At 49.6% G+C, this 15,229-nt stretch overlaps 1 protein-coding gene across 4 annotated transcripts in view; it reads right to left on the minus strand.

Annotated features, from left to right (window-relative positions):
* Positions 1–15,229, minus strand: part of PKN1 (protein kinase N1) — a 46,564-nt gene that overhangs the window by 20,085 nt on the left and 11,250 nt on the right. For all 4 annotated transcript variants that reach the window (XM_007995529.3, XM_007995525.3, XM_007995528.3 and 1 more), the window contains 4 exons: positions 7,620–7,755; positions 3,663–3,808; positions 3,068–3,281; positions 2,149–2,343 (listed from right to left, as the gene is read on the minus strand). In XM_007995529.3, the coding sequence (XP_007993720.3) occupies positions 2,149–2,343; positions 3,068–3,281; positions 3,663–3,808; positions 7,620–7,755 (691 nt within the window). The remainder of the gene's footprint in view (positions 1–2,148; positions 2,344–3,067; positions 3,282–3,662; positions 3,809–7,619; positions 7,756–15,229) is intronic.

Genomic DNA, 15,229 nt, shown 5'->3' on the forward strand with positions numbered 1-15,229 from the left:
CTGGAGTGCAGTGGCACGATCTCTGCTCACTCCAACCTCTGCCTCCTGGATTCAAGCAACTCTCCTGCCTCAGCCTCCAGAGTAGCTGGGACTACAGGCGCACACCACCACCACGCCCGGTTAACTTTTTTTTTTAGTAGAAATGAGGTTTCACCATGATGGCCAGGTTGGTCTTGAACTCCTGACCTCAGGTGATCCACCCACCTTGACCTCCCACAGTGCTGGGATTACAGGCGTGAGCCATTGTGCCTGGCCTGCTTACTCTGTTTTTAATCATTTCAGGAACTGCCAATATTTATCTCTCTCTCTCTCTCTCTCTCTTTCAGACAGTCTCACTCTGTCGCCCAGGCTGAAGTGCAGTGGCTCGATCTCGGCTCACTGCAACTTCTGCCTCCTGGGTTCAAACGATTCTCCTGCCTCAGCCTTCTGAGTAGCTGGGATTACAGACACAAACCACCATGCCCAGCTAATTTTTGTATTTTTAGTAGAGAAGGGGTTTTGCCAGGATGGCCAGGCTGGTCTCGAACTCCTGACCTCATGTAATCTGCCCCCGCTCAGCCTCCCAAAGTGCTGGGATGACAGGTGTGAGCCACCACGCCTGGCCATGCCAATATATTTTCCATAGGGCTGCACCATTTTACATTCCCACCAGCAGTGCACAAAGGTTCTGATTTCTCTCCACATCCTAACACAGTTGTTATTTTCTGTTTGTTTTGTTGGGTTTGTAAAATAGTCATCCTAATGAGTATGATATATTGGTTTCTTGTTTGGTTTTTCCTTTTTAAAATTTTATTTATTTATTTATTTATTATTATTTTTTGAGATGGAGTCTTGCTCTGTCGCACAGGCTGGAGTATGGTGGTGTGATCTTGGCTCACTGCAACCTCCACCTCCTGGGTTCAAGCAATTCTCTGCCTCAGCCTCCAGAGTAGCCGGGATTACAGGCACCCACCACCACGCCTGGTTAATTTTTTTGTATTTTTAGTAGAGACGGGGTTTCACCACACTGGCCAGGCTGGCCTTGAACTCCTGACCTCATGATCCACCCGCCTCGGCCTCCCCGAGTGCTGGGATTATAGGCGTGAGCCACCACACCCGGCCTTTTTTTTTTTTTTAATCTAAATAACCTTGATTTTTTTTTTTTAATTTAGAGACAGGGTCTCTCTGTCATCTAGGCTGGAGTGAAATGGCTCAATGACAGCTCACTGCAGCCTGGAGCTCCTGGGCTCAAGTGATCCTCCCACCTCTAGAATAGCTAGGACTACAGGTGTGGGCCACCACATCTGGCTAATTTTTACATTTTATTTTTTGTTGAGACAGGGTCTTGCTATGTTGCCCAGGCTGGTCTCAAACTCCTGGCCTCAAGTGATGATCCTCCTGTCTCAGCCTCCCAAAGTGTTGGGATTACAGGCGTGAGCTGCTGCACCTGGCCTGTTTTGTTTGTTTTTGTTGTTTTTGTTTTCTTTTGAGACAGAGTCTGACTGTGTCACCCAGGCTGGAGGACAATGGCACGATCATGGCTCACTGCAACATCCACATCCCGGGTTCAAGTAATTCTCCTGCCTCAGACTCACAAGTAGCTGGGATTACAGGTGTGCACCACCATGCCCAGCTAAGTTGTATTTTTTTTTTTTTTTTTTTTGAGACGGAGTCTCACTCTGTCGCCCAGGCTGGAGTGCAGTGACCGGATCTCAGCTCACTGCAAGCTCCGCCTCCCGGGTTTATGCCATTCTCCTGCCTCAGCCTCCCGAGTAGCTAGGACTACAGGCGCCCGCCACCTCACGCGGCTAGTTTTTTGTATTTTTTTAGTAGAGACGGGGTTTCACCGTGTTAGCCAGGATGGTCTCAATCTCCTGACCTTGTGATCCACCCGTCTCGGCCTCCCAAAGTGCTGGGATTACAGGCTTGAGCCACCGCGCCCGGCCAAGTTGTATTTTTAAGTAGAGACTGCATTGCACTATGTTGGCCAGGCTGGTCTCAAATTCCTGACCACAAGTGATCCGCCTGCCTTGGCTTCCCAAAGTGCTGGGATTACGTGCGTGAGCCACCACACCCGACCCTTGGCCTATTTTTTAAAGGTTTACAAATATGGGGCATTCCGGGTCCCCCATGCCACCCCATTTCTCAGGGCCCACGATGCCCACTCACTGGTGTTCTCAGCTTCTGCTTTGAGGCTGCTCCGGCCACTGAGGCTTCCGCTTCGGCTGTAAAGGCCCCGGGCTGGGCGGCTCAGGAATGGGGGGCGGCTGTCTGGGGTCCCAGGTCCACCCCCTGAGGGCGTAGGGTTCCAGGGGATGGTCTCTGGGAGGTCTCTGCAGCCCACCACGCGTACCTCCAGGGTCCCTGCAGGAGGGGAAAGCTCAGCAGGGGGCCACTTCTGGGGCAGGCTGAGTGGAGGGGACCACAGTGGGGAGGGGAGACATCGAGACGCAGCCATGGTACAAGTGGGAGCCAGTGAGGGACAACCAGGGTGGAGCACGGGGCCTGAGGTCCGTGCTGGAATAGGAGAACATGAGACAAGCAGTCCTTCCGGGAGGAGCTCCGATGCGGAAGTTTAGGGACAGAAGGGAGGTTCAGGGTGCAGGCCAGGGCTCAGGCAAGCAGGAACAGGGTAGGACTAGGGGTTCTAGGGGAGGACTCGGTGGACGACCTGAGGCCTGAGATGGGCTAGGGGTCTACGGTGGGACTGGTCTGGAGGGGTAGATAGCTGAGGGGTCTGTGGAAGGTGGGGCTGGCTGGTCTGCAGCAGGGGGATAGGAGGCTCAGGGCTGAGCGTTGTGAGGCTGAGGTGGGGCTGGGGGACAGCGGCTGGGGGAAAAATACTGGGCCAGGTGAAGAGAGATGGAGAAACTGAGAGGTGGGGAGGGGGCAAGAGCTCAGAATCAGAGGGCAAAGTAGGGTGAGAAGTCCAGGGTGCAACGGGCTGTCTACTGGAGAGGGGAGGAGACAGTGGGATGGGAGTCCAGGGTTGGGGAGAGTGGAGATCCAAGTCGGGGTTCCCAGGAATGGGGAAATCAGAGCAGTCGGAGGCCCAGGGCTGCGGGAGTGGGGCAGGTCTCAGGCCCACCTGTGAGCGGCGCGGGCTTGCACAGGGTGCTGTAGTGCGTGGCGGGAAAGGGCCCGGCCAGGCGGGCGCTAAAGGCGGCGGACGAGGCTGCAGCGAGCTCTTCTCGCAGCAGCCGCCCCTTGGGGTGGTCGGCGGGCAGCTCCCCCAGCCTCCGCTCCAGAGCCTCCCGCAGCAGCCCCAGCTTCTGGTTGGATTCTGTCAATTTCTCCTGGGCCTGCGGTGGGAAGTGTCGGGCTGGGGACGGGACCAGGCTTGCCCCTCCCCAAGTGCAGCCCTATGGCCCATCCTCAGACTGACAGTCTCGCACTGAATTCCTCCCTAGAGGGCTAAACCTCAAACCAATTTGGTCCCACCTCTGGGAAAACTAGGCCCCACCCCCTGCAGAGACCCCGCCCCTCACAGTGGCACTGTTCCTGGCTGATGCCCCGCTTCTCACAGCAGTCTACCCCGGCTGAGGCCCCACCCCATATAAAGGTCACATACCCTTTAAGGCTCCACCCCTCAAACCAGGGCCGTTCCTGGAGAAATCCCCGCCGCTGGCTGAAGCACCGCCCCCTGCTAAAGCCCCGGCTCTAATGAAAGCTCCGCCCCTCACCTCGCTGACTGCCTTGCGGTCCGGGGCCTTGGCAGCGCTGAGCAGGCGCAGTACGTTCTTGGCACCCTCGGCCACCGCGTGCTCCACTCGGAAGTGGTGCCGCAGCTCTTCGATGCGCAGCTCCACGGCCCCCAGGTCAGGACTTCCTGTGAGTGTGGAGTACAGGGCAGTAAGGCTAGCGTGCAGCGCCCCACCAACCTAGTCCCAGACACACTGCCATTCGCAGCAACAGGCACGGGCCGCAGACAAACCGTCATGAAGATGCATCACTCTTCCCCCAAGGGGCAGGCACAGTGACACTGTCGCACTGTCACCTGCAGGCAGCCACACTTCCACCCAGACTCTTCTATCCAAACACCATCACTCACAGGGCCAGTCTTAGGGAAAAAGTTACCCTGTTACGGGGGACAGTCTGAGCAATGACACACAGGCACACTGTCACCCCAGGCTTACCGACAGACACATTGTCACGGTCCCTCTTCACCTCCAGGGATTTGCACAGGGACAGACGCAGGCACACTGTGGCCCCCAGGGACAGCCACATTATCTAGATTTAGACACTGTCACCCAGGGGCTGTCACCCAAAGAGACAAGAACACATAAATCATAGGCCAAGCACGGTGGCTCAGGCCTGTAATCCCAGCACTTTGGGAGGCCGAGGCGGGTGGATCACTTGAGGTCAGGGGTTTGAGACCAGCCTGGCCAACATGGTGAAACCCTGTCTCTACTAAAAATACAAAAATTAGCTGGGTGTGGTGGCGCATGCCTGTAATCCCAGCTACTCGGGAGGCTGAGGCAGGAGAATCACTTGAACCCAGGAGGCGGAGGTTGCAGTGAGCCGAGATTGCACCATTGCTCTCCTGCCTGGGTGACAGAGTGAGACTCCATGTCATAAAAAAAAAAAAAATCATACTGTCATACCCATGTTGACACACCTCATTCCCCAATGAACAGTCACCAGGTTACACAGTCAACCAGGTACGGTGACACTCATGGGCATCTGGACAACCACAGACATACGACTACACTCACACAGATGCTGTCAGTCACAAAGACACTGTTAAGAGACTCAATGTTTGTCTCCTACCAAATTCCTATGTTGAACCCCTAATTCCCAGTGGGATGGCACTTGGAGAAGGGGCCTTTGAGAGGTAATTAGGATTAGAGGAGGTCATGGAGGGAAGGCTATCATGATGGGATTAGTGCCCTTATCAGAGGAGGAAGAGGCTGGGTGCAGTGGTCCATGCCTGTAACCCCAGCACTTTGGGAGGCTGAGGCAGGAGGATCACCTGAGGCCAGGAGTCTGATACCAGCCTGGGCACCATAGAGAGAGCTTGTCTCTACTAAAAATAAAAAATAAATTAGCCAGGCGTAGTGGCGTGTGCCTGTAGTCCCAAGCTATTCTGGAGGCTGAACCAGGAGGATCACTTGAGCCCAGAAAGTCGAGGCTGCAGTGAGCTGTGATCACACCACTGCACTCCAGGCTGGGTGACAGACCAAGACCCTGTCTCAAAAAACTAAAAATGAAAAATAAGAAGAGGAAGAGGCACTAAGGCTGTCTCTCCCTGTGAGGGTACAGTAAGAACGGAGCTGTCTATAAGCCAGGAAGGGCGCCCTCACCAGGAACTGACCACGCTGGTACCCTGATCTGGGACTGCCAGTCTCCGGAACTGTGAAAAAAATAAATGTCTATTGTTTAAGCCACTCAGCCTATGGGACTTTGTTATGGCAGCCCGAACAGAGTTCAGACAGGCACTGTCGCACTGACACTGTCACACGGTCGCCCACAGGGACACATGGCATTACCACTTTGTCACCAGCGTAGGCACACTATCACCTGCAGGCAGAGGAACACATACTCTGTCACAAAGATGCAGTCACCCTGCCACATAGAGACACTGTCATGAGTCAGATTCTGTTACACAGACACGGCCCTGTCATCTTGGGCACAGGGACACCATTATCGGGGCAGAGAAACACAGTCACAGACACAAATGCATATATGCCAAAGAACAGGGTCAAGAAAAGGGGCACAGGCCAGGCACAGTGGCTCACGCCTATCATCTCAACACTTTGGGAGGGTAAGGCAGGAGGATCACTTGAGGCCAGGAGTTTGAAACCAGCCTGGACAACACAGCAAGATCTAGTCTCTACAAAATATATATATATTTTAATAAGCTGGGTGTGATGGCACATGCCTATGGTCCCAGCTACTCAGCAGAATTGCTTGAGCCCAGAAGGTCAAGCCTGCAGTGAGTTATGATCACACCACTGCATTCCAGCCTGGGCAACAGAGCGAGACCCTGTCTAAACAAAAAAAGTGTATCAGCCGGGTGCGGTGGCTCACGCCTGTAATCCCACCACTTTGGGAGGCCGAGGCAGGTGGATCACAAGGTCAGGAGATCAAGACCATCCTGGCTAACACAGTGAAACTCTGTCTCTACTAAAAATACAAAAAATTGGCCGGGTGTGGTGGCTCAAGCCTGTAATCCCAGCACTTTGGGAGGCTGAGGTGGGCGGATCATGAAGTCAGGAGATTGAGACCATCCTAGCTAACATGGTGAAACACCGTCTCTACTAAAAACACAAAAAAATTAGCCAGGCGTGGTGGCAGGCGCCTGTAGTCCCAGCTACTTGGGAGGCTGAGGCAGGAGAATGGCATGAACCCGGGAGGCGGAGCTTGTAGTGAGCCCAGATTGCGCCACTGCACTCCAGCCTGGGCGACAGCAAGACTCCGTCTCAAAAAAAAAAAAAGAAAGAAAAATTAGCCGGGTGTGGTGGCTGGCGCCTACAATCCCGGCTACTTGGGAGGCTGAGACAGGAGAATGGTATGAACCCGGGAGGCAGAGGTTGCAGTGAGCTGAGATCGTGCCACTGCACTCCAGCCTAAGTGACAGAGGGAGACTCCGTCTCAAAAAAAAAAAAAAAAAAAAAAGTGTGGCCTGGGGTGTATGTCAGTGCGATGGTGCATGTGATTGTGTGCCTGCACTGTGGATACCCGCATGGATTGTGCAGTGACTATGTGTGATGGTAGGATCACACATTCCTTCGTCTCTGGGTGTTGTCGCAGGGATGGGTGACTAGATGACTTTATTCCTAAAAGTCCCAGTGACTGATGAACCGCCTTGTGGCAGCAGGTCTAGGGGTGACAGTGAGACTGTGTGTTTTTTTGTGTGTGTGTTTTTGAGACGGAGTCTCGCTCTGCTGCCCAGGCTGGAGTGCAGTGGGGCGATCTCGGCTTACTGCAACCTCTGCCTCCCGGGTTCCAGTGATTCTCCTGCCTCAGCCTCCTGAGTAGCTGGGACTACAGGTGCATGCCACCATGTCCAGTCGATTTTTGCATTTTTAGTAGAGACAGGGTTTCATCATGTTGGCCGCTGATCTCGAACTCCTGACCTCAAATGATCCGCCCACCTCGGTTTCCAAAGTGCTGGGATTACAGGCGTGAGCCACTGCACCCAGCTGAGACTGTGTTTATAAGGCAACATGCCTGTGACTATCAGCTTCCTTGGAACTGTGTCTGTGTCATTGGTGTCCAGGTGAGTGACACATGTGGACACAGTGTGACTGTGAGTGTGACTCTCTGTGACCAAGTGCCAGGGTCATTATTCAGAATAGTCAGGCAGTCAAAAACATAGTAAATAAATGGGTGTGGCTGGGTACCAATAAAACTTTATTGACAACAAACAAAAAAAGACAATGGATTGACCAAAAAAAAAAAAAAGACAGTGGATAGATTTGGTCTGAAGGTGGTAATTTACCAACCCCTGATGTAATCCAAACTCTGCATGGGACAAAATGGAAGCTCTGGCCCAGAGAGGGTCAGGAATGTGTTGAAGTCTCACACTGGGTCACAGGATCCACCTCCCTGCCCCTGAAAGGGACTCATTATGGAGCTGGAGGCTGAGCCCTGCAAGGCAAGATGCGGGCTAAGCTGTCTGGAAGCAAGGGACTCACCTTGGGTCTCATCCGGGGCTGCCTGGTTTTCCAGCTGGCCCGCCTGCAGCGCCCGGCGGAGTTGCATGCGGATGATGTCAATCTTGGTCTTACTGTCCTGTAACATCTGCTGGGCTGTCAGCAGCAGCTTCCGGTCCTGGAGGCAGAGACAGTCTGAGAGAGGAAGGCTGGGTGGTTGGGGTCTGGCTACACCATGCAGGTCCCAGGTGGCTGTGGCAGTGTTCACATGTGGATGTAACAACACGCATTTGCAGGCCAGGCACGGTGGCTCACGCCTGTAATCCCAGCACTTTGGGAGGCTAAGGTGGGTGGACTGCTGAGCCCAGGAGTTAAAGACCAGCCTGGGCAACATGGCAAGACCTTGTCTCCACAAAAAAAAAAATGCAAAAATTAGCTGGGCGTGGTGGTGTGCACCTGTGGTCCCAGCTACTCAGGGGGCTGAGGCAGGAAGATCACTCAAGCCCAGGAGCTAAAGGCAACATTGAGCTGAGATTGCATCACTGCCCTCCAGCCTGGGCAACAGAGTGAGACCCTGTCTCAAAATAAATAAATAAGTAAATGAATGCACTTCCATGCATTCCTGGATACAGTGGGATGATGTAGTAAATGGGGTTTGAATCCTGGCTCTGTCACTTAACATCTGTGTGACCTCCAGCAAGCCATTCAACCTCTTTCGGCTGCAATTTGTTTTACTGATTGATTGATTGGTTGAGACGGGGTCTCGCTCTGTTGCCCAGGCTGGAGTGCAGTGGCACAATCTCAGCTCACTGCAGCCTCCACCTGCTGGTTTCAGACGATTCTTTTGCCTCAGCCTCCTGAGTAGCTGGGATTACAGGCGCCCACCACCACGCCCAGCTTTTTTTTTTTTTTTTTTTTTTTTTGAGACAAAGTCTCGTTCTGTCACCCAGGCTGGAGTGTAGTGGCGTGATCTCAGCTCACTGCAACCTCTGCCTCCCAGGTTCAAGCGATTCTCCTGCCTCAGCCTCCCGAGTAGCTGGGATTACAGGCATGTGCCCCCATGCCTGGCTAATTTTTGTATTTTTTTTTTACTAGAGTTGGGGTTTCGCCACGTTGGCCATGCTGGTCTTGAACTCCTGACTGCAAGTGATCCGCCCACCTCAGCCTCCCAAAGTGCTGGGACCCACGCCTGGCCTACTCTATTCATTTTCATCGGGTCAGTATCACCCCCGAGGGGGCAGAAATTCTTAGGGGGTGAGAAACTCTTATTCTTTTTGTGTATAATGCTCAGATACACGTAAAAAGATAACAGTTGTTCCAGGTTTTAAATTTTCATAGAATGGTGTTCAAATACTTGTACATGGGTGTTCATAGCAAAACTATTCACAATCGCTAAAAACGTGGAAACAACCAAATGTCTATCAATTGATAAATGGGGCGCAGTGGCTCACGTCTGTAATCCCAGCACTTTGGGAGGCCAAGGCAGGAGCAATGCTTGAGCCCAGGAGTTCGAGTCCAGCCTGGGCAACACAGACCCCTATCTCAATAAAAATAAAAAATAAATTAAATAAATAAAATAATGTTAGGCCAGGCAAGGTGGCTCACATCTGTAATCCCAGCACTTTGGGAGGCGAAGTGGGCAGATCACCTGAGGTCAGGAGTTCGAGACTCGCCTGGCCAATATAGTAAAACCCCATCTCTACTAAAAATACAAAAATTAGTGGGGTGTGGTGGCACGTGCCTGTAATCCCAGGTACTTGGGATGCTGAGGCATGAGAATCGCTTGAACCTAGGAGGCGGAGGTTGTAGTGAGCTGAGAGCATGCCACTGCACTCCATCCTGGGTGACAGAATGAGACTCTGTCTCAAAAAAATAAATAAAATCGTGTCATTAAAAAAATCCATGCAGTCTGTCCTCCCATGTGACATTCACGTGGAAGGACAGGCGCACACCAGCCTGTGGGTCTGGACGTTAATCCTCTAGCTGTAGGTCAGCCTGTGCTTGTGGTGTCAGAATTTCTGGGTGCTGATGGAGACCTGTGTGTTCCTGGGACTGACAGGCAGGATGGGGGATGTGTGTGTGTCTGGGCGTCCGTGTGCACCAGTCTCTGGGTATGAATATAAGTGTGTGTATATATCCAGATGTGGCAACATCCATGTGTTGTTAGATGTTGTTACCGCTGTGTGTCTAGATGTTATGACAGCATGTGTGTGTGTGTGTCTAGATGTTATGATGGTGTGTGTGTGTGTCTAGATGTTATGATGGTGTGTGTGTGTGTCTAGATGTTATGATGGGGTGTGTGTGTGTCTAGATGTTATGATGGGGTGTGTGTGTGTCTAGATGTTATGACAGCGTGTGTGTGTGTCTAGATGTTACGACAGCATGTGTGTGTGTGTCTAGATGTTATGATAGTGTGTGTGTGTGTCTCTAGACGTTATGACAGCATGTGTGTGTGTGTCTAGATGTTATGACAGCATGTGTGTGTGTGTGTCTAGATGTTATGATGGTGTGTGTGTGTGTCTAGATATTATGATGGTGTGTGTGTGTGTCTAGATGTTATGATGGTGTGTGTGTGTGTCTAGATGTTATGATGGTGTGTGTGTGTGTCTAGATGTTATGATAGCATGTGTGTGTGTGTCTAGATGTTATGATAGTGTGTGTCTGTGTGTGTGTGTCTAGATGTTATGATGGTGTGTGTATGTGTCTAGATGTTATGATGGTGTGTGTGTCTAGATGTTATGATGGTGTGTGTGTGTGTGTCTAGATGTTATGACAGCATGTGTGTGTGTGTCTAGATGTTATGATAGTGTGTGTCTGTGTGTGTATGTCTAGATGTTATGATGGTGTGTGTGTGTGTGTCTAGATGTTATGACAGCATGTGTGTGTGTGTGTGTCTAGATGTTATGACAGCATGTGTGTGTGTGTGTGTCTAGATGTTATGATGGTGTGTGTGTGTGTGTCTAGATGTTATGATGGGGTGTGTGTGTGTCTAGATGTTATGATGGTGTGTGTGTGTGTCTAGATGTTATGATGGTGTGTGTGTGTGTCTAGATGTTATGATGGTGTGTGTGTGTGTCTAGATGTTATGACAGCATGTGTGTGTGTGTGTCTAGATGTTATGATGGCGTGTGTGTGTGTCTAGATGTTATGATGGTGTGTGTGTGTGTGTCTAGATGTTATGACAGCATGTGTGTGTGTGTGTGTCTCTAGATGTTATGATGGTGTGTGTGTGTGTCTAGATGTTATGATGGGGTGTGTGTGTGTCTAGATGTTATGATGGTGTGTGTGTGTGTCTAGATGTTATGATGGTGTGTGTGTGTGTCTAGATGTTATGATGGTGTGTGTGTGTGTGTCTAGATATTATGATGGTGTGTGTGTGTGTGTCTAGATGTTATGATGGTGTGTGTGTGTGTCTAGATGTTATGATGGTGTGTGTGTGTGTCTAGATGTTATGACAGCATGTGTGTGTGTGTGTCTAGATGTTATGATGGCGTGTGTGTGTGTCTAGATGTTATGATGGTGTGTGTGTGTGTGTCTAGATGTTATGACAGCATGTGTGTGTGTGTGTGTCTCTAGATGTTATGATGGTGTGTGTGTGTGTCTAGATGTTATGATGGGGTGTGTGTGTGTCTAGATGTTATGATGGTGTGTGTGTGTGTCTAGATGTTATGATGGTGTGTGTGTGTGTCTAGATGTTATGATGGGGTGTGTGTGTCTAGATGTTATGATGGTGTGTGTGTGTGTCTAGATGTTATGACAGCATGTGTGTGTGTGTCTAGATGTTATGATAGTGTGTGTCTGTGTGTGTGTGTCTAGATGTTATGATGGTGTGTGTGTGTGTGTCTAGATATTATGATGGTGTGTGTATGTGTCTAGATGTTATGATGGTGTGTGTGTCTAGATGTTATGATGGTGTGTGTGTGTGTGTCTAGATGTTATGACAGCATGTGTGTGTGTGTGTCTCTAGATGTTATGACAGCATGTGTGTGTGTGTGTCTAGATGTTATGATAGCATGTGTGTGTGTGTCTAGATGTTATGATAGTGTGTGTCTGTGTGTGTGTGTCTAGATGTTATGATGGTGTGTGTGTGTGTCTAGATGTTATGATGGTGTGTGTGTGTGTCTAGATGTTATGACAGCATGTGTGTGTGTGTGTCTCTAGATGTTATGACAGCATGTGTGTGTGTGTGTGTCTAGATGTTATGATGGTGTGTGTGTGTGTCTAGATGTTATGATGGTGTGTGTGTGTGTGTCTAGATGTTATGATGGTGTGTGTGTGTGTCTAGATGTTATGATGGTGTGTGTGTGTGTCTAGATGTTATGATGGTGTGTGTGTGTGTCTAGATGTTATGATGGGGTGTGTGTGTGTCTAGATGTTATGATGGTGTGTGTGTGTGTGTCTAGATGTTATGATGGTGTGTGTGTGTGTGTCTAGATGTTATGATGGTGTGTGTGTGTGTCTAGATGTTATGATGGTGTGTGTGTGTGTCTAGATGTTATGATGGTGTGTGTGTGTGTGTCTAGATGTTATGATGGTGTGTGTGTGTGTCTAGATGTTATGATGGGGTGTGTGTGTGTCTAGATGTTATGATGGTGTGTGTGTGTGTCTAGATGTTATGATGGTGTGTGTGTGTCTAGATGTTATGATGGGGTGTGTGTGTGTCTAGATGTTATGATGGTGTGTGTGTCTAGATGTTATGACAGCATGTGTGTGTGTGTGTCTAGATATTATGATGGTGTGTGTGTGTGTCTAGATGTTATGATGGTGTGTGTGTGTGTCTAGATGTTATGATGGTGTGTGTGTGTGTGTCTAGATGTTATGATGGTGTGTGTGTGTGTCTAGATGTTATGACAGCATGTGTGTGTGTGTGTGTCTAGATGTTATGACAGCATGTGTGTGTGTGTGTGTCTAGATGTTATGATGGTGTGTGTGTGTGTGTCTAGATGTTATGATGGTGTGTGTGTGTGTCTAGATGTTATGATGGTGTGTGTGTGTGTCTAGATGTTATGATGGTGTGTGTGTGTGTCTAGATGTTATGATGGTGTGTGTGTGTGTCTAGATGTTATGACAGCATGTGTGTGTGTGTGTCTAGATGTTATGATGGCGTGTGTGTGTGTCTAGATGTTATGATGGTGTGTGTGTGTGTGTCTAGATGTTATGACAGCATGTGTGTGTGTGTGTGTCTCTAGATGTTATGATGGTGTGTGTGTGTGTCTAGATGTTATGATGGGGTGTGTGTGTGTCTAGATGTTATGATGGTGTGTGTGTGTGTCTAGATGTTATGATGGTGTGTGTGTGTGTCTAGATGTTATGATGGTGTGTGTGTGTGTGTCTAGATATTATGATGGTGTGTGTGTGTGTGTCTAGATGTTATGATGGTGTGTGTGTGTGTCTAGATGTTATGATGGTGTGTGTGTGTGTCTAGATGTTATGATGGTGTGTGTGTGTGTCTAGATGTTATGATGGGGTGTGTGTGTCTAGATGTTATGATGGTGTGTGTGTGTGTCTAGATGTTATGACAGCATGTGTGTGTGTGTCTAGATGTTATGATAGTGTGTGTCTGTGTGTGTGTGTCTAGATGTTATGATGGTGTGTGTGTGTGTGTCTAGATATTATGATGGTGTGTGTATGTGTCTAGATGTTATGATGGTGTGTGTGTCTAGATGTTATGATGGTGTGTGTGTGTGTGTCTAGATGTTATGACAGCATGTGTGTGTGTGTGTCTCTAGATGTTATGACAGCATGTGTGTGTGTGTGTCTAGATGTTATGATAGCATGTGTGTGTGTGTCTAGATGTTATGATAGTGTGTGTCTGTGTGTGTGTGTCTAGATGTTATGATGGTGTGTGTGTGTGTCTAGATGTTATGATGGTGTGTGTGTGTGTCTAGATGTTATGACAGCATGTGTGTGTGTGTGTCTCTAGATGTTATGACAGCATGTGTGTGTGTGTGTGTCTAGATGTTATGATGGTGTGTGTGTGTGTCTAGATGTTATGATGGTGTGTGTGTGTGTCTAGATGTTATGATGGGGTGTGTGTGTCTAGATGTTATGATGGTGTGTGTGTGTGTCTAGATGTTATGATGGTGTGTGTGTGTGTGTCTAGATGTTATGACAGCATGTGTGTGTGTGTGTCTAGATGTTATGATGGTGTGTGTGTGTGTGTCTAGATGTTATGATGGTGTGTGTGTGTGTGTCTAGATGTTATGATGGTGTGTGTGTGTGTCTAGATGTTATGATGGTGTGTGTGTGTGTCTAGATGTTATGATGGTGTGTGTGTGTGTGTCTAGATGTTATGATGGTGTGTGTGTGTGTCTAGATGTTATGATGGGGTGTGTGTGTGTCTAGATGTTATGATGGTGTGTGTGTGTGTCTAGATGTTATGATGGTGTGTGTGTGTCTAGATGTTATGATGGGGTGTGTGTGTGTCTAGATGTTATGATGGTGTGTGTGTCTAGATGTTATGACAGCATGTGTGTGTGTGTGTCTAGATATTATGATGGTGTGTGTGTGTGTCTAGATGTTATGATGGTGTGTGTGTGTGTCTAGATGTTATGATGGGGTGTGTGTGTGTCTAGATGTTATGATGGGGTGTGTGTGTGTCTAGATGTTATGATGGGGTGTGTGTGTCTAGATGTTATGATGGTGTGTGTGTGTGTCTAGATGTTATGATGGTGTGTGTGTGTGTCTAGATGTTATGATGGTGTGTGTGTGTGTGTCTAGATGTTATGATGGTGTGTGTGTGTGTCTAGATGTTATGATGGTGTGTGTGTGTGTCTAGATGTTATGATGGGGTGTGTGTGTGTCTAGATGTTATGATGGGGTGTGTGTGTGTCTAGATGTTATGATGGTGTGTGTGTGTCAAGGTATTGATATGACTGTGTGTGCCTGTAACAGGAGACACCATCAGCAGTGAGAGGCTGCATGTTGCCCTGACTGTGGATGGGCCTGAGGCTCTGCAGGAGACCATGGGAGGAGGGGAGACAATCTGCCACGTGTCTGTCTGACAACGCCCATAGTCACGCTTCCCATATGCCCGCATGAGCTGCCTGTGCCTTAGTCCTGACACCAGGTTACACCCATCAGCCAGTATGTCCCCAATCCAAAGGCTCCCAGCCTCCCATGGGGACAGCTGTAGGCTACACCCTATGCCCCCAGCCTGGGATCTGCTCACACCTGTGCATGTATACAGCTGTATACATGTGCAGTGTGTGTGCAGATACACGGGTGGGTGAGTGTGTACATGTGGGTGTGTACGTGTGTGTGCACTGCAAATGCGTATGCAGGTGCAGGTGCACAGGCAGGTGTGTGTGCATATGCAGGTGTGTGTGCACATGGGGGTGTATGTACACATGCTGGTATATGCACATGTGGGTGTGTGCAAGTGTGCATGCATGTGCAGCTGTGTGTGCACGTTCAAGGGTGTGTACACATGCAGATGTGTGCACATGTGGGTGTATATGTGTGCGTACATGTGGGTGAGCGTGCATGCATGCAGGTAGGTATGTGCATGTACAGATGTGGGGGTACATGCCAGTGTGTGTGTGCACGTACAGGCGTGGGTGCACACTCCAGTGGGTGTGTGCACATGCGGACAGGTGTGTACACATGTGGGTGGGTGTGCACGTGTGGGGTATGCATGCACAGGTGTGGGT

Source organism: Chlorocebus sabaeus, chromosome 6, assembly GCF_047675955.1.
Source record: "Chlorocebus sabaeus isolate Y175 chromosome 6, mChlSab1.0.hap1, whole genome shotgun sequence".
Lineage (NCBI taxonomy): Eukaryota > Metazoa > Chordata > Mammalia > Primates > Cercopithecidae > Chlorocebus > Chlorocebus sabaeus.